The 18,160-nt window shown below is 54.3% G+C and overlaps 2 protein-coding genes across 4 annotated transcripts in view; one reads left to right on the top strand and one right to left on the bottom strand.

The window, feature by feature from the left end:
• Positions 1 to 746: 746 nt before the first annotated feature.
• Positions 747 to 12,094, top strand: LSM14B (LSM14B, SCD6 homolog B (S. cerevisiae)). 3 transcript variants are annotated; one of them, XM_012654587.1, is made up of 10 exons: positions 747 to 919; positions 2,662 to 2,825; positions 4,059 to 4,194; positions 5,132 to 5,248; positions 7,256 to 7,423; positions 7,681 to 7,758; positions 7,999 to 8,160; positions 8,534 to 8,684; positions 10,937 to 11,122; positions 11,800 to 12,094. In XM_012654587.1, exons 1-9 carry the CDS (start codon positions 793 to 795, stop codon positions 11,106 to 11,108), a joined length of 1,275 nt encoding a protein of 424 aa, XP_012510041.1. In that variant the 5' UTR covers positions 747 to 792; the 3' UTR covers positions 11,109 to 11,122; positions 11,800 to 12,094. The 3 variants fall into 3 exon arrangements, with proteins under 3 accessions (XP_012510041.1, XP_012510044.1, XP_012510042.1); XM_012654590.1 differs by lacking the exon at positions 5,132 to 5,248; XM_012654588.1 differs by lacking the exon at positions 7,681 to 7,758.
• Positions 12,095 to 14,644: 2,550 nt separating this feature from the next.
• PSMA7 (proteasome (prosome, macropain) subunit, alpha type, 7) overlaps positions 14,645 to 18,160 on the bottom strand; it is a 7,078-nt gene continuing 3,562 nt past the window's right edge. The window contains exons 3-7 of the mRNA XM_012654591.1: positions 17,244 to 17,368; positions 16,482 to 16,604; positions 15,896 to 16,015; positions 15,301 to 15,363; positions 14,645 to 14,871 (exon numbers count right to left, since the gene is read on the bottom strand). Of these exons, the coding sequence (XP_012510045.1) occupies positions 14,779 to 14,871; positions 15,301 to 15,363; positions 15,896 to 16,015; positions 16,482 to 16,604; positions 17,244 to 17,368 (524 nt within the window). The 3' untranslated portion in view covers positions 14,645 to 14,778. The remainder of the gene's footprint in view (positions 14,872 to 15,300; positions 15,364 to 15,895; positions 16,016 to 16,481; positions 16,605 to 17,243; positions 17,369 to 18,160) is intronic.

Below are 18,160 nucleotides of genomic sequence, written 5' to 3'. Positions count from 1 at the left end.
AGGACCGGGACGGCTCGGCCGGCGGGGCGGGACCGGGCACAGTCCTCGGCAGGCTGTGCTTAGCGCCGCCCGCTGGAAGCGCGCCCCTCCCCCGCCCCGGGCTGGGGGCGGCCAGGCGCCCGGAAGGCGAGGGTTGGGGGCGCCGGCCCAAGCTGGGGGCAGCCGCTGGGTCCCGTGGTCACAGGAAGCGAAACTGAGGCGAGGAGCCCGCCCGCGAGCTCGCGGCGCCGGGACAGGGCGGGACGGCACGCGCAGTGGGCGGGGCGAAGACGGTCCCCACCCACCGAGTTTGCAAACAGCGGCTGCCCCCGCCCTCCCCGCGCTGGGTCTAGCGCTCGCAGCCCCGCGCGGGGCCCGCCGGGAGCCGGCCGAGGAACGGGGCGGAGAGCCCGGGGGCCCGCCTCCGCCGGCGGCCCTCGCTGCGCAGGCGTGGCGCGCGGGCCCGCCCCCTGGCCGGCGGCGCGGCCATATTTAAAGGGCGGCGGGCGGGACGAGCCAATGGGCGGCGCGCGTGCAGGGGCGGCGCGTGGCGGCTCGAAGCCCCGGATGTGGCTGCAGCGGCCCCTCCTCCCCAGCGCTCCCCTCAGAGGCCCGGCCGCGCGCCCCTCCTTCGTTCGCTCGGCGCCCGCGCAGGCCCCTCGGGCGGCGGCGAGGAGGCGCCCCGGCGGCGGCGGCGGCGGCGGCGGGGCGGAGGAGCGCAAGAGCGGGCGGCCAGGCGACCGCGCGGCGGCGGAGCGGCCCGCGGCCCGGCGCTCGTCCCCCCCCGCGGCCCGGCGCGCACCGGCCGCCGCCATGAGCGGCTCGTCGGGCACCCCGTATCTGGGCAGCAAGATCAGCCTCATCTCCAAGGCGCAGATCCGCTACGAGGGCATCCTCTACACCATCGACACCGACAACTCCACCGTGGCGCTCGCCAAAGGTAGCGGCCGCCGCCCGCCCGCGCGTCCCCGGCCCAACCGCCCGCGCCCGCCGCCCGGGCCAACAACCCCACGCCGGACGCCCGGGCGTTGGGACTCCCGCCCGTACCCCGCCCTGGGCGCCGGGGCCTGCGTCGGAACCCTCGCACCCTCACCCCGGACGCCCCGACTCGCGCGCCCGCCGGGTCCCCGCCGCGGGGCGCCCCCTCTGCGCCGCCCTCCCCCGGCGCGCCCCGCGGGCACAATGGTCTCCCTCGGCTCCCCGGCGGCCTTATTGTGCACGGGCGCCCGGCCGGCGTTGGGGGAGGGGCGGACCCAGCCCCGGCGGCGGCGCCCCCCTCCCCGGCGTAGCCCACCTCTGCAGGTGCCGGCTGGCAGGGGCGGCCTCCCCCTCCTCTCTGGGGGATCCCTGCGCGGAGAGGCCAGGCCGGGTGAAGGGGCTGGGTGTCGCCGCGCGTCCTCGAAAGGCTTGGGGGAGGTGAGCAGGCGCGAAGCCGGCTTGCTCTTCTGGAACCTATTAGGCGACTCGGGCTTGATCGTGAACAAATTCCGGGTCCTAACGGAACCTCCTGCCGGAATGTGAGCATCAGTTGACAACTCGATGCCCCCAATTTATCCTCATTCGGACTCTCCCACTGCGGGGCTCCACCCTTTTGTGACAGACCCCTGTGGGCACCGACGACCCGCCCGTGAGACTTAGGGGAAGAGGGCTCTTTTGTGACTCTAGAGAAGTCACGGAGAACCTCTGAGCTTGTCGAGGCAGTGGGTGGCCCAGACTTTCTTTGTCTTCATCCTCCGGAGGATGGGGAGTGTACTTCCCCTGCCTCGCTGAGAAAAGCGCCAGTGGGTTGGGTGGGGCCGGGTCTGGGTCTGGTGCTAGGCCCCTGGGGGTCCTTCAGGTGCCCAGACAGGTGTGAAACGCTGCTTGGTCAGAGGGAGCCCCCGTGTAGAAGGATGCAGTCACTCAGACTGGAGGGATGTCTCAAAGCCCCGTGGTCAAACGCGGACAGACTCCTGCGTTGCTGCAGGAGATAGTTCAGCGTTACAAGGTTATGCGCACACTTGTACCGTTGGTCCTTTACTACGTTTGACATGAGATCCCAATTGGAAACTGAGGCCTGGAATGGGGGCCAGTGCAGACCAGGACTGGTACACAACCAGCTCTGCCCTGGGGACCTACTAAGGAGAACACTGTTGGTTGGGGGTCAACACCCCAAGAAGTCCCTTGGGTTCAGGACTTCCTTAGAGACACAGAAGCTGGTGTTGAGGGTCCAAATTCTGGGGGCCCCCCTACTCCCTTTGTTATTTTTGTAACAGTTTTCCCAAGCTTGTGGGTGGAAGGGTGAGGGGAACACTCTGAGCTTCTTAGATTGTCTCCTGCGGAAACCGCGTCGCAGGCGTGTGTGCGGTGAGACTGTAGTCTGGGAAGGCAGATGTGGAGAGGGAGGTTGTGCCGAGAGCTCCGCACGTGGGTGTGAGTGCGCTCGGCAACGTGGGGCTTCGGGGGAACGTGGGTCCGTGAGCTTTTCCTTTTCATCTTTGTGACCTAGAACTTGTGGAGCGTCACCAGCTGGTGCCTTGTGGGTACTGTGCTGAAAGGTGGTGATTGACTAGTTGCTGAAATGTAGGACTGGGGTGCTGTGTCGGGGCTCCGGGCAGGGGCCGCCTGTCTTCTGGAAGGCTTGGGAGCTGCAGTGTCGAGAATTGATCCACAACCTAACACTTCTTTCTCTCAACTCCCAAGTGAGATCCTTTGGTACTGAAGACCGTCCCACAGATAGGCCTGCTCCCCCGAGAGAGGAAATTTATGAGTACATCATTTTCCGAGGAAGTGATATCAAAGATATTACTGTGTGTGAACCTCCCAAAGCCCAGCACACACTCCCTCAGGATCCTGCTATCGTGCAAGTAAGTGTGTCACTGTCCTTCCGGGGGTACTGTTCTGAGAGATGCTGTTTTCCTTGTGTCATGGTTTGGCCAGAGTGCTCAACTTGAATAGTCTTCTAATGAAAAGGGGCTTGGGTTTTGTCGAGGCTGTTGACGTTGCGGCAGAAGGTGTTGGTCTGTGCAGCTTGCAGTAGGTAATGTGCTGTACGGCGTGGCCCCGGGAGGCGGCCTGTGAAACTCTCTGTAGGGGGTGGTGCTGGGTGGGGGGGGTGTGGTGGTGCGTTCTGTATGTAGTGTGAAGGGGTGGATGCTTCGGGCAAGGTGCTTGCCATTAAGTTTCTGGTTGGAGAAGTCCGAGCCCTTCGAAGCCTGGGTGAGCGGCACGAGGATGAGACACTAGCAGGGCAGCCGCGTCTGCTCACGCTGGCGCTGGCGGATTCGCCGTCCCAGCGCAACCTCTGCGAGTCTGGTGTCTCGCCCACCTGCTGGGTTCTGGCATATTTGGGCCAGGATTACCAGGGAGCCCAGGGTAATATTTTCTTGGCTTGTAAACTTAAATATTTGGTCTCTTTCTCTCTCTCTCTCCCCTCAATACAAAAAAATAAATAAATTTTAATATTCACTGGCTGTTGTGGGGTTCAGAGGGCACCAGCCTCTGGGACTGAGCCTACACCCTGGAAAGTAGGATCTGCAGGGTGGGCTCTGGGAGCACAAGAGAAGCCCCAGCCAGACTTCTGAAGGCTTGTGTGGGAGGGTTCTTAGGGACTTCAGAAGAGGAAGGTACCTGAGCCAGGCCTGAGGAACAGAGAGGAAGTAGCCAGGTGAACAGAGTGGGTGGAGGTCAGTCCCCAAACACACAGCAGTGCTCCCAAAGGCTGGGGTCCCCCCGGAGAGAAAATGGATGTCTGGGGAAGTCCGAGTCCTTTCCCAGCCACACTTCTGTGGTGGGTGTGGCAAATCAGGTGGCATTTTCCTCCTGTTACCTGATGGCAGTGGAGAGCCATTTGAGGGTTTTGAGTTAGGAGAAGTTAGGGTTAGAATTACGTGGACAGGTGGAGCTGGGAGTGAAGCACTGTGGAACAGGCAGCTTTTTCCCGTACTGGAAGCTCAGGCCCCTGAGGATTGCTCCAGCATCTCCGGAATACAGGCTGTCAGCAGGGTGTCCGCTTCCCATCTGAACGAGCGCTCTAAATGCAGAAGTTCGGGGTGACGGGATGGCCGTGCGCCACTCTCACCGTGTGTCTCGTTGTTCAGTCTTCCCTGGGCTCTGCCTCCGCCTCGCCCTTCCAGCCGCATGTGCCTTACAGCCCCTTCAGAGGGATGCCGCCCTATGGCCAGCTGGCGGCCAGCTCCCTGCTCAGCCAGCAGTACGCCGCCTCCTTAGGCCTAGGTGAGTAGCCTGTTTCTCCTTGGTAAGCCACGCCTGTTTGTGACTGCCAGGAAGTGCGTGCCAGATCCTGAGGGTGGGGAAGATGCTCTTGTCATGTTAAGCTCATAGACTGTATTTTAGTGGACACTTAATAAATTGCCCAGTGCAACTTTAGCTTATAAGAATGCTTAGTAACTACTTCACTGAGAGTAAAAGAGGCAGCAACGTGAGTTTTGGAACAGATGAATCAAATCAAAATTCATTTGAAATGTCAGTGTGGGTCTAGGTGGAAGTCCTGGTATATCTGCTTCAAAGAAGAAGTAATTGAGATAGATATTTCATATATATGTGTGTATGTATATATATATATGAAATATATTACAGATGATAGCACTGTGGGACCTGGAGACTAAAAAAGAAAAGATTACAGATAAGCTCTAGCTCTACACGTTTGTCAGCCCATCAGAAAGTTAAGTGTAACACCCACCTATTATGTCCTTTCTTCTGCTGTAAGTTCCTTGCTCAAAAATGGTTTCAGCCAAGGTTAAGTAACCAGCCCCAGGTAAGATCCTATTTTCAAGGTGTAACGTGAGAGTCCACCTTGTCCTTGGCCGGGACATAGCTTTGCAGTTGTGTTCAGGGCGTGGGGCTGGCAGGTGATCCGCCCATCCTTGCTCGGACTCCAGCATGAGGTGGCTGAGACAGCGAGCGCTGACTAGGCCTGAGACCAGTTCCTTGGGTCACGTGCTGCTACAAATCATGTTTGTCTTGATTGCTGTTCCCCGTGTGACAGGTGGCCTTCTCAGCCTGGCTCACTGTGTTTCTGAAATATGTTTGTGTGAGCACAGCCCTGTGAGAGGTTGCTTGGCTCTTTCCAAGCTTGCTAGACACAAGACAAGTATGTCCTGACTTATTTGTGTGCTTTCTTTTTTGCTCTTTCTCCTTTCTCTTCTTTTAGAGAAGTTGGTAAGCCCTCCAGCCTCAGCCGCTGCTTCCAGCCCTAGCTCCTCTCCATCTCCACAGCCCGTTTCAGAGCTTGACTTGTCCTCAGAGCCTCAGCAGCCCACTGCCAAGGGTAACCGCAGTTGGGGAGAACTGCATGCTGTCTTGCAAGCCGTCCCGAGAGCAAGGGGTAACCAGTAGTCAGAATGACAGTAGCTGGAGCAGGTCGTTGCCAAGCCTGGCGTTCAGTTGAGCTGCTTATTTGCTTCAACATACAGTCCTGATTTCGGATCTACCACAGTTTTAAAGATGGGATTAGAAAGAATCAGCAAAGTGCTTTGTTCACTCTCCCTGGGTGCAGGGTCTGTTTTGACTTGTGCCACAGAAAGCCACGTACCTGGGGTTTTGCTGGGTCCTACGCCTATTCTAGACGGTTGCGGTGGAACTCCCCAAGCACTTCAAGTGCCCATGCTGCTCTTTGATCTGTGTGACACATAGGTCTCCCTTTCAGGGCATTCAAAATTGGGGGCTTGGGTGACAGTCCCCAGCTGTTTGGCCACATGGGCAGTGTCAGCCTAGTGGCTGGCTTGCTAATACTGGTGTGCACCACCTGTCTCTGTGCTGGGGGTGGCGGCACCTCTGGGGTTTCCTGACAACTCTTCTCATTTACTGAGAAGTTCTTAAATTCACCTTGAGGACTCCTGTACATGTCTGTTTTATACATGGCACCGGGTGCTTTGCCACAAGCAGGGCCAGCACCATCACCGCGTCCTAGTCCAAGATAATGCCTGGGGCTTTCCTTGTGGCATGCACCTGCTGTCAGTCTGTCATTTGTGTGTGTTGCTTTCTGAATCCTGCATGGACTCCAGTGTGTCTAAGTTAAAGAAGTAGTAGTACTTTTGCCCACTTAAAATGACACTCGATCCTTTCATTGTTCTTAGGACCATTCACATAAAATTGCTCACAGGGCAAGACTGTTTTAACGGGTTTAATTTTGTAAAAAGCATACAAGCCCAAGATCCTTGTTCCATCCAGGCACAGTAAGCAGGAAGTAGTCGAAGGCAGGTTCGTCTCTCAGGGACGGTCACACTAAGTGAGGTGGTAGACAAGAGAAGGTGGTCCAGGTTAGTTCCTATCAGAGGAGACGTAGATACATGTACACGAAGCCATTCCCACCTGCTCTGAGGGATTCTATTGATCTAGTTACGAGGAGTTTGTCACCAGTAACTTTTCTAGTTTCTGTCGCATGTGCAGAGTAAGGTGAGGTACTCAGTCTTCGTCTGTGTTGGGCTGCTCCTCTAACAATAGTCACCCCATGGTCAGAGCTCATTTTCTCTGTCTCTAATCTCCGTCTGCCTCTACCCAGTCCCAAATTGCCCTGTTTGAAGAGTCGCACGGGTCCTGAACTTGGCAGAGGAAAGGGAGGAGGCGGGCAGGTGGGCTGCATTCCTCTCTCTTCCCTCCTGGTTCCGAGGGCTCGGTGTCTCATCGTTCATCTCGTGTGCTCAGGCCTGGGAGTGCCGTGTTTGGGCACAGCCTTACCAAGGGCTACCTGGGAATTCTTTGCTTCTTCGTGATGAGCCTTTACTCTTGGGAGAATTGCGGGGGCTGTCACTTTCTCTGAAGTCAGCTCTTATAACTTCATCCTTTTTAGTTTTATTATGCCTTAGGCAAAAAGGACAGTGTTCTAGAATTTAACTTAAAAGTCTGATTATTGCGTTTTCTAGAAGATGCCAGGCTGGGCTGGTTCTTCTCTAGTGTGGACCAGAATGATTCTCAGGTCCTGAATTCAGTGTCTCAGGACTGAGCCCCTTTAGGGTTAGAGCTCACGTAGTTCTGGGAAAGCTGTACCTAAACCACTGGGGAAAATGCCTGTTTATAGGCGCGGTGGTTTTTCCCTTCCTCAGGGTTCCCTAACTCAGGCAGCTTGGGGTGCACAGAGATGAACAGGCCTGCTTTTGCTGCCTGGCTTAGCCTCAGAGGGAGTGGCCCAGTCTGGGGGAACTTGGCTGGAGTTTGGTAGAATCTCTAGGCGGTTGCCCTCCTTTCCTCCCCAAAGTGCCAGCCAGAAGAGAAGTGGCTGGAGGTGTGAGACTACTTTTTTCTCTGTTTGTAAACCCTCCTTCCCTCCTCAACTCAGGAGCTGGTTTTCCATCCATCCCGGTTGGCAAGAGCCCCATGGTGGAACAGGCTGTCCAGACCGGTTCTGTTGATAACCTGAACGCCAAAAAGCTGTTACCCGGCAAGGGTACCACAGGGACGCAGCTCAGTGCTCGCCAGGCCCAGCCAAGCAGCAAGACCGCCAGCGGTACTTGAATACTTCTTCCCTAAAGTTTGCTCGATGTTCTAAAAATGGCATACTACTTCCTGGTTTTTTTTTTTTTAATTAAAAAATACAGTGCTCCCATCCTAAACCCCACATGCTTTTGCAGGGAAGGCCCGTGCAGCAACCTCTCGCGGTGCCGCCTCTTGCTGCATGCCCCGTGTGGTGGTGGTCCCCTGCTTCCGCGGCTGCGTTCTGGCTTCTGCAGGAGCTTCGCCTGACTCTTCCCTTTTGCGCCTTAGATATAGTCCAGCCGGCAGCTGTGCAAACTCAAGGGCAGGTGAATGACGAGAACAGAAGACCTCAGAGGAGGCGATCAGGTAACACCTGTTGCCATGTGACTTCTGGGGAGCCACACGTGATCAGATTGAGCTTTGCTTTCCCCCCTCCTGCCTGCATCTCTGGTGACAGTTTCAGGGGTGCTGGGGTGCGGTTGCTGCTTGTGTGCTCTGCCCCTGTGTCATTGTCTCTGACGCATGCCTGGAAACTGCTCGTGAAGTCAGCCGGAGAGCGGTAGGTCTGGGGCCTGCTTCAGCTGCGGCTGTCCTGTCTCCTCACAGGGAACAGGCGAACCAGGAATCGCTCCAGAGGGCAGAACCGTCCGACGAATGTCAAGGAAAACACAATCAAGTTTGAGGGTGACTTTGATTTTGAGAGTGCAAATGCTCAGTTCAACCGAGAGGAGCTTGACAAAGAATTTAAGAAGAAACTGAATTTTAAAGGTCTGACTCATGAAAATTATCATCCCCTCCAGAGTGTCCCTAGAGTGTGTTAGGAAGAGATGACTGGGGCCACCCGGGCAAGCCAAGCGGGTGGTGACCAGTCTGGAAAGCGTGTCTCAAGGAATTGATGGGCTGAGTTGTTTGTGGGGGAGGTGTGAGAGCAGTCACTGTGGGGTAAGTGTGGACTGCACACCCCAAGGGCAGAGTGAGACCAACGGTTAGAAGTTAGGAGAGCTTTGCACTTAGCATAGCATGCTCAGGTGAAGGTCGTGCTGGAGGACGGCAGCCGAGTGGACCTGGGGAGGGCCCACCCTGCGTGGGAGTGAGTGTGGTTCCTTCTCCTGCACCTACTGTGTTCTGCTTCTCTTTGTAGATGACAAAGCTGAGAAGGGGGAAGAGAAGGACCCAGCTGTGGTGACCCAGAATGACGAAACTCCTGCTGAGGAGGACCTTCTGGGGCCCAACTGCTACTACGACAAATCCAAGTCGTTCTTCGACAACATCTCTTCTGAACTCAAGACCAGGTGAGAACCTGATTGCACTGATGGGAAGATAGTCGTTCTGCAAGTCTCAAAAGGACAGGACTGACATCCTCTGACCTGGAATCCTAAGCTCAGGGCACATGTTTTGGGATCCTGCTCACACTTCTGCATGGTAGATACATGAGTGCCAGTCGGCACCTGCCTGGAGCCAGCGGTAGGTTGCATCAGAGGAAGCCGTTGCCGGTCACTTGACCCGAGGGTCTGACTGAGCTTGAGTCTATTTGCTCCTAGCTTTGCTGCCCCATCCCCACTAAGGCTGGTGGCACCACTCCTGGTAGGTTCCAGGGTAAGCACTGCTTCTCCTCACCTTGGCCTGATTGCTGGTCCTGCTTCCCTGGGGGCCTGAGGACCTTGCTACCTGAGCCAGTAGCTTTCTTCACCCGGTTGTTCGAGGCTGGGGATCATTTCATGTGTCTTGTTGGAGCTATAACAGATGTTTCCGGGCGGTTGGAATATCAGATAAAGACCAATCAACTTCATAAGATGTACAGACCTGCATATTTGGTGACCTTAAATGTAGAGAATGATGATTCCCGAACCTACCCAGAGATTAGTTTTAGTTGCAACATGGAACAATTACAGGACTTGGTGGGGAAACTTAAAGATGCTTCGAAAAGCCTGGAAAGAGCAACTCAGTTGTAGCTTGGGAAAGTTAACGATCCGCCCAAAAGGGTAGAGAAACACCAGAAACGCCTTGCCTTCAGCCGAACCATCCTTTGTGCGAGCTGGATCCTCCTTTCCAGTAGAAAAAAATTTTCCTTTTGAATTTATGCCATTCATCAACTTTAACACTTTTTTTACACGTGTGTAAGGGTTAAGAGGGAAATGCTGCCCAAGTATTTGAGTCATCTTTTGTACCTGTACAATTATCCTATTTTGATCTTTTTCAAGTGTTATGAAAGGAAGCAGACAGCGTTACACTGTGAATAAATAAGGTGTTGTTTGCACACACACACACAAAAAAATAAAGACACTGGTCCTCAGATGCTGCCTCCATGAACAACCCGGACAGTAAGTGAAGTCTAGGGAACGGGCATGGTATGGAAACAGAGGCCCATTTGTCCTGCAGGTTGAGCACCAGACACACCACAGGGCAGGGAGGACACAGCAGAAAACAGCTGGGCGATCCCCACGCCCACGTTCTACCTGGGAGAAAATAAACAAAATACAAGATAACTGTGTGTTGAGGATGCCAGCAGTGCAGGAGTGGGCGCGCTGTGGGTGTAACAGTGCATGGTCAGGTCGCACAGACGAGGCAGGTGTGTGAGGAGTGAGAAGCTTCTCTGGGTGGGGCCACAGCCTGCCACGTGGCTAGAGCCGAGTCTGGCTGGCAGGATGGTTTCTGTTGGGATTTGTAGGTCATGGTAATGAGTTTGGCTTTTGTTCTGGGCACCGCGGAAGCCATGGGTTTTGAGCTGAGGAGTGGTGCAGGCTGCCATGTTACGGCATCCTTGGTGAGGGAGGGCTGAAGGTGGGCCAGCCTAGAAGCCTGACGACCTGTTAGGAGGCCAGTGTGGCCGTGCAGGTGTCTCGGGATAGAGTGAGTGACGGTGGTGGCAGAGGGGAGTGGAGTGTGACTGTTTTGAAGGTGGCACTAACGGGATTGGCTGATAGGTATGAGGAGTTCAGAGTGACTCAAGTGTTCTGGCCCGGGCAGCTGAAGGATGAGGTTGCTATGTCTTTGAACATGGAAGCCTGCGAGAGCAGCAGGTCTCTGGCTGAAGCGCAGGACCTGGCGAAGGGTGTGCTGGGCGGGGCTCAGCACAGGAGATGCTGGAGCTCGTCTCGGCCCGCAGCACGTCTGGACGGTACAAGTGTTGGTGCTGTGTCCCGTGCCCCCATCCCCTAGGCAGAGGCATCACATTCTCGGGAATGTCTCTGTGACCAGCCCACTCCTCATCAAGCAGGGCCCCTGGGCCTCCGCAGTGTTCCCTCCTGTACCCAGTGGCAGCGGGGGCTGCTTTAGTAGCTGACTGGTAGCAACTGCTCACCTTTGGTGACAGAGATGTGAGAGTTTCCAGCTGAGCAGCCCAGTCCACAGTGAGGAACTGAGATGTGGCCGGGAGCACCTGCACTGTGGGGTCTCAGGCTCCCGTGCTGATGGGGCCCCCTCCTCCCCATAACAGCTCTGGTAACGCCTGTGCTTCCTTCCCTGGGCAATGCTGAGGACGAAGCCTGGCTCGGGAACCTGAGAGTGGGTGCCTGCTGCAATTGGAATTTCATCTGGGGTTTAGTTCCAGGCGGACGACGTGGGCTGAAGAGAGGAAGCTCAACACAGAGACCTTCGGGGTGTCAGGGAGGTTTCTACGTGGCCGCAGTTCCCGGGGTGGATTCCGAGGAGGCAGGGGCAACGGTGCCACCCGCCGCAACCCCACTTCCCACAGAGCTGGGACGGGCAGGGTGTGAGGACGCAGCTGAAGGTGAGCAGGGGAAGCTTCTGGGTGCTTTGGTGGGAGGGTGCAGGGACAGGTGTGCCCAGGTGGAGTGTAGGGGCAGGGAGCAGGCTGGCTCCGCTTCCCGGCGAGGAGAGGCCCCAGGTGTCCAGGAATCACCTGGGGGATCTAGGCCCCAACGCAGCCAACTACGATGACTCTTTCCGGACAGGACCTGGGCCAGCATCCCACGGGTGAGATTCCAGGTGCGGGAGGGTGAGGCCACGGTGGGGGTTTGTGGGCCAGCTGCTTGCTACTCGACTACAGTGACTGAGAGCCTGCTGCAAAGCCAGTGTCTCTGTCCCAGCCCCCCTGGCCCTGCCCTAAATCGGAGTCTGCACTTTTAACAAGGTCCTAGGTGACTGTGCACCTTGGGTCTGGGCCTGGCATCCCACGTGGGTGCCTGGTACTGACTCACTCCCAGCCAGGTGGGACCTGCAGGGTTAGGGCCTCTTGCCGCCAGCCAGGCACCTGTGTCCCCAGCGTGTTGTACAACTATGGTGCTTAGCGTGGGTTGTGGGAGGAAAGTGGGAAGCCCGGCCAGGCTCTGGGAGGATGGGAGGGGGCTTGAGCGTCGCCTGCTCTGCAGGCAGCAGTGCCTGGCTTGCCTGGTTGGCTGCTTGACAAGGCTCTCGAGTGCATTCACTGCCCGTCTCTTCCCACAGGCCCCTGCTCGAGTGGCACAGAAACGCCGCGTGTGTATCAGGACACAAGGAAAACAGAGCACTTACGGGGAGAAGTGGGTCACTTTGTTTACGGAGTTTGGAAAATTCCCATCCTGCTACGTATGTTTTGGGCTTAACTGAACTTGGTCTAAGTTAGAACCACTTGTTTTGGGGAAGTATTCATGGGTGACCTCTTTGAGGTGTCTTGAACTATGTTTCCTGTTTAGTTGTGCGTAGCCTAAGTCTAAGGTCTTGGTATTTTGCAGAAAGGTTTCTATAGGGAAAACTTGATCCTCACTTTATTATTTTTTTTTTGTGACAGCTTCGACTTTTAAAGTGGAACCAAATCTCAGTTTGGCAAATGTGGCAGCCAAGGGCATCTCTGTAACCCAGCTGGCCCTGGTGCTGCTGGCGTGGCACCCCCACTGCCGAGGATAGGGTCTCAGGAGCAGGCAGGGCCAGCACAGGGTGGTGTGGGGCGGGTGGGCCGAGGGCAGGGAAGGGGTGTCCCATGGATCATGTTGTATAAGCAAACCAGCCTACCCTGACATGTCCAGAGTGGTGCTGTCCAGGGTGGGGGCTGGAAGGACTCGGCGCGGTGGGAGGGACCCTGACATTAGGTGTGGAGCTGTCACAGGGAGCCCAGCCTGCGTAGGCATCGAGGTGGGTCAAAGCCCAGGGCGAGCCCCCGTGGCATCCCATGGCCCTTCTGGCCTGGGCCAGCCAGTCGGTGTTGGACTCGGGCCGAGCACTTGGGTGTTCTCATCCACTTGGAAATGAGCCAGTCTTTTGCAAGGTCAGTTGACCAAGAGCATATTTCCCTCCATTGTAAATAGTTGTGTTTTTGTTTTAAAGGCAGGTGGTGGGAGGGTGGGGGCTATAAATTTGCTGCATGAGTGACTAGGTCAGAACCTTAGTGTAAGCATGCATCCTTCTGACTGACAGGGCATTTTGTTGAAAATAAGCACCTTGGTAACTAAGACCCCTTTAATAGCTATAAAGGCTTTAGTTCTGTATTAAGTTACTGTAAAAGCTTGGGTTTATTTTTGTAGAACTTAATGGCTAAGAATTAGAACACAGCAGTGGGGCTCCTCTGTTGGAGTAATGTAAATTGTAATTATAAATAAACACGCAAACCTTTAGAATGTTCTTCTCTGATGCTCTAAGAGTCCTATTGACTCTGCTGCCCGAATCACCTCTGCGTCACGTCCAGGTCTGGAGCACACTTGCGCCAGTAGGATTTGGGAAGGCTTGGGTCCTGTCTGGCACTTGAAGTGTGGGGAGACAGCCTGGCTGCTCACCATCTGCTGCCCTTCTGGGATGGGGGCTCCGTGGTCCACAAACTGGATGGAGACCAGTTCACAGCCAGGCCTGTTCCTAAGCGGCCCCTCCGCCACCCTCAATGCAGCTTCCAAGCTCCCTGGGAGCATTTATATTCTCAGGCCCCTGAGAATCCACTATCGGGCTGCCTCCTGGGACCACCGAAAAGGAGAGACTTGGCTTGTTTTAGGCTAAAGATACCCCTTTCACCGTAGGGGTTTCCAGGTAACGTTAAAAGCAGTCTCAGACGACTGGAGGCGCGTCTAGTCAGCCTCCACAGCGGAGACCAGCAGCAGGCAGCCTGTCTTTCTTTTGGGCAACTGATATCCTTGGCCAGTAAAAATAAATCTTCCTTGGTATTCACGCTCAGTGCAGGTAGCCACAGCCTTAACCCTAGTTAGTTAAGTGACGTAGCAGTTAACTAAACAGAAATTGCCCGCTAGAGGATCTAAATGTCAGGTCATAGTTTACCACCTGTCAACCTGTGACTAACCTTGCTGTTTAAAATTTTTTTTTTTGAGACAGAGTCTTGCTCTGGTCACCCAGGCTGGAGTGCAGCGGCAGCATCATAGCTCACTGCAGCCTCAAATGATCCTCCTGCCTCAGCCTCCCAGGTAGCTGGGACTGCAGGCATGTGCCACCACACCTGCTAATTTTTCTTTTTTTTGGTAGAGATGGGGTCTCGCTCTTGATCAGGCTGGTCTAGTCTTTAAGTCAGTCTCAAGTAATCCTCCCACCTCAGCCTCCCAAAGTGCTAGGATTACAGGTGGGAGCCACCACACTGATACTGTTAAAATTTCAAAGCAACGACAGTTTTGACAATTATACATTTTATGCTGAGCTTAAAATGTATCTGGGCCCCTTTACCCCTTTTAGAAGATATATACCAAAAATGCAAGAGGGGCTATCAACTGAGGCAGGCAGCACAGCAGTGCAGCGGGACCGGCTACCCGAGGAACCGGCAGGCCCTCTGTGCGCCCCCTCAGCTCAAGGGAAGTGAAAGAGCCCGACTTCGACTGCCGCTGTGCTGGAAGCCAGAAGGGCACCTTTTGGGCCAAATAGCGGGGCGTGGGGTGGGGGTGGGTAGGAAATAGCCAGAACCAGAGTCTTAAGGAGGAAAACGTGACAAACATTAAGACATGATCTATTGAAACCAGAAATGTAAAACTACTTTTGAACATGGCTGCTCTGCAGAATTTCTAGTGGAAGACTCAAACTTAGCACTGCTTGTGTCCTCTGACATCACGCCTCAACTGGGGACTTAAACAAAGGCTTAAAAGCAAATGGAAAGTCATTCTGTCTACAATGCCAGAAACTAGGGTCCCCTGAATGCCAGTTCCTTCACAGCACCCAAAGCAGTTGTGACCCTTCGAGGGGGAACCCCTAGCTCCAATAACGGGCACGTCGTCTTAGAACCTGGCCACGAGGAACCGCAGGGGAAGCTCAGATACAGAAACCGAGTGGGAAAGACCCCACTTTCTAAAGAACTATCGTGTTACACCTAAAGATGTACATTCTCTTAAAAAGGTTAAAAAATATGTAAGTTTATTGTAGGACACTCAGTATGAATACGTGATAAATGGAATGGAAATGCCTACACATCATTGAGACTCAACCATGATTTGAATTTAAAAATTATTACAAGGAAATCTGATTTCATCATGATGCTTTCTTTTGTTTCTTCTTCTCGTTTTCTTCTTTTTCTTTTTCAATTTCAGCAACATATTTCTCAATTTCTTCAGGATTTAAAATCTACCAAAAAAAAAAAGGCGTTTACAGTTAGCCAGCCAGCCACACAAGGTGCCGAGGCACGAGCGCCTTCCTGTGGTGAGGGCCGCGGCGTGGGCATGGCACAGCCACTCGTACAGCCTCTGGAGAGACGCCAAGGAAGACCAGGCAGTGTCTGCCCGACCCAGGCGAGCACTGAGAGCAGCAGCAAACCTCCAGTTGTTGGCAACCGTTGAGTGTGCCAAGACAACACGCAAATGCTATCTTTAACCAGACGGGAAAACAGAAATGACTCCTTTTAGACATCAGTGGGGAGCCTTGGAAAGACACTTTCCTCATGTTAAAACCACAGAATGCCCCCATGACATTTCCTTCCAAACAGGTACTACCTGGCCCTGAGCGTGGAAAAACATCCACAGGCAAAGAAAGCAGACGCACTGGGTGGGTGATTACCTTGAGAGGTTGATCTCTCCTCATGACAGCAAGTTCTATGTTTTTGCCACCTGACTGAACCACCTTGAAGGGGAAGAAAGAAGCATTAGATACCTCTAGCCACTCGAGACCAAAGCAGCTCTTGCGAGTCCTTTAAATAGGGTGTGTACCCAAACCCAGCACTGCCACGAGGAGGGAGGGCCCAGCACCCGAAGCCTCTGTCCTAACTGCAGTTCCACTTGTGAAGCCCCATTGGGCTGCCCCCTGGGACTCTTCTGGGGGCTCTTCTCTCTCGCACGGCGGCTGTGCTTGTGGCCCTCCCTCCACACACGTGGCTACTACCATGACCCCACGCCTGCACTCCGCTCCCTTCTGGCTACCCCACCCCGGCCTCGTTGGCTTCACTTGCCAGCACTTTCAAGGTCTTAACGAGGCCCAAGACTTCACAACCCCAACCATCATCCCCATCTTTTCTCTCCATTTCGTGGCTCAAGCCTGGCACGTAGCTAACTCCAGCATCCGGCGCTACTGTCGCGCCCACCTGCCTTGTCACCTACCCATCAGTCACCACCCGTGTGGTGCCTTTACCGCCTTGTGAATGTGAAAGCGCACTTACCTCCAGGAGCGCCTTGATCACCAGCTTAATGGTCAGATCATCGGTTTCAATGGCTTCGTCAGTATAGTTCTTCTCTAGGAACTCACGCACTGACTTGGCACCCCGGCCTATGGCATTGGCCTGAAACAGACACTGGTGTTCTCACATGGCCCAGGGTGCAGCAACCCAGAGCCAGTCCGAGAACATGGCCTGCCCGTGGGCTGGCCAGCCTCTACCTGCCTCCTGTTCCCCAGGCCCTAGCCCCCCGGCTTCCTTTGCAAAGAAGCATTTAGAATTAGTGCCGATTCTTATCAAGAATGAGGTTATACTTTTTATTTCATTATCAAGACAAGCAAGATTTTGGTTTGTATCCTTACACTTTGCTGCCCTTTGATTTTTCTCTGAAATGGCAATGTTGAATGGTTTCTTTGCTCTACTGTCAGAAGTGTCATGGAACAAACACATGCACGTAGGACCAGGTTAATTTGATCTGTCGCCTGTGTACTGATGCGGGCCCTACGGCAGGAGGCCCAGAACCTCTCAACGGCCTCTAAAGCCCTCTTTCCAGTAAGACTGCCCGAAGCTCCTTTGTTTCCTCACGACTCACCTTCCAGGCATGGTATGTGCCCGAGGGGTCAGTCTGATAGAGTCTGGGGGTGCCATCAAAGTCGAAACCCACAATGAGGGCTGAGATACCAAACGGCCTGCGCCCATTGCTCTGTGTGTAACGCTGGCAGGAAAAGAAAAGATCAGTGCTGTCAACCGCAAGAAAACACATGTGATGGAACTGTACTTAGCGAAGATACAGAAATATTTTAAATCGCTGAGCCCACTCCCAGGTTATTAGCAATTCGAATGATAAATAAAATTAGCCAATAGCTTTCAATAGCCTTTTCCTTTCTGCACTTTCACGCCTACGAGACCTGCCTAGAATTGCACCAGGAAGCACACCTAGGCCACTGGAAATTACTCTGATGGGCAGACGTACGTTCTGGCGACACGTTGGTTTTAAAGATGAATGGCATTTCACCATAGAGTGTGGGTGGCTGTCAGCCCCCTCCAAACTGCTTGGTGACTGACTGGACATTCAGAATGGCAAGACAAGAACTATCATTTCCCTCCCAACACAAGAATTTAGACCGGCCCGTATCAGGCAACGAGAACAGAACAGTGCACTGAAATGGATGAACTTGATCAAGCCACACGTGTACAAGAGCAGGGCATGCCATAGAATGAATGCAGTTCCCAAGTCCCCTAAGGTGACAGACGACGCAAACATTCACATGAAGTAATGTAGTAGGACGCTTTTCGTGACAAAGCAGTGACCGCTGCACAGCCAGGGTGAGCACGTGGCTGGGCAGGCCCCCACCTGCTTCAGACTGGCGATGTAGCGGGTGATGTACTCCACGGTGACCGGGTCCTCCACTGTCAAGCGGTGGCTCTGGCACTCCACCCGGGCCCTGTTGATGACTATCCTTGCGTCAGCGGTAAGGCCTGCAACACAAGCAGAGGCTTCTGCTCGAGCCACACCTCACAGCCCTGACCAGGGACAGCATTAACCTTTGGCAGATTCCAAAACACTCCTTTGAACCCTGGCACAGGTTATTCTGAGTGCCGACAGTGGAACCAGTCAGCCTCGGGAACTTCTCTGAGCGAACTGGGTACCGATGCTCCTTGACTTAACAATAGGGTTACGACCCAATAAGCCCATTGTTAAGGTGAAAATACCATCAGCTGAAAATGCACTTAATACCCCTGATAAACCCGTATTTTTGACAGCATAAAGTAAAAAAATTGTAGGTCAGACCATCCTCAGTCAGGCACGATCTATGTATGAAAAACTGTGCATCGGACCATGTTTTAAATACAGTAGCCAGGTCTTCTTGGGAAGCTTACGCATTAAATCAACCCCTAATTTTGCTCATGTGAACTGAGATCTTCCTAGCTCGGATGTGCTGAGGGAAGAAATGAGTGAGACCACGCAGTGCTGAGAATGTTCGAGGCCTGGCCTGCGTTCCATGAATGCCACCCTGGCTGCTGCTGGGAGGGTAGGACACGCCACAGGCACCAAGTTAGCTCTAGAAAGTCTGACGTTTCTCTAGATCTTAACTGACAATACAGAAAAATCACGGTGGAGAGAACAGCACCGTGGCCAGAAAGTGTTTTCATTCATTTAGCCATTTGTGTTTCAAGGAAACCATGGCCAACCCTGTTCTTAAAAGTCCAAATCCATTTCTTTCTTTTTTTTTTGAGACAGAGTCTCACTCTGCTGCCCGGGCTAGAGTG

Source organism: Propithecus coquereli, unplaced genomic scaffold (genome assembly GCF_000956105.1).
Source record: "Propithecus coquereli isolate 6110/MARCELLA unplaced genomic scaffold, Pcoq_1.0 Scaffold442, whole genome shotgun sequence".
Lineage (NCBI taxonomy): Eukaryota > Metazoa > Chordata > Mammalia > Primates > Indriidae > Propithecus > Propithecus coquereli.
The sequence above is the reverse complement of the archived record's forward strand: the minus strand, read 5'-3'. Positions and strand labels throughout refer to the sequence as shown.

Coding starts and splice junctions, on each gene's coding strand:
- LSM14B (XM_012654587.1), top strand. CDS start 793: ATGAGCGGCTCGTCGGGCACCCCGTATCTGGGCAGCAAGATCAGCCTC. Junction 4,195..5,131: donor CGCCGCCTCCTTAGGCCTAG/GTGAGTAGCCTG, acceptor CTCTTCTTTTAG/AGAAGTTGGTAAGCCCTCCA. Junction 7,424..7,680: donor AAGCAGCAAGACCGCCAGCG/GTACTTGAATAC, acceptor TTTGCGCCTTAG/ATATAGTCCAGCCGGCAGCT.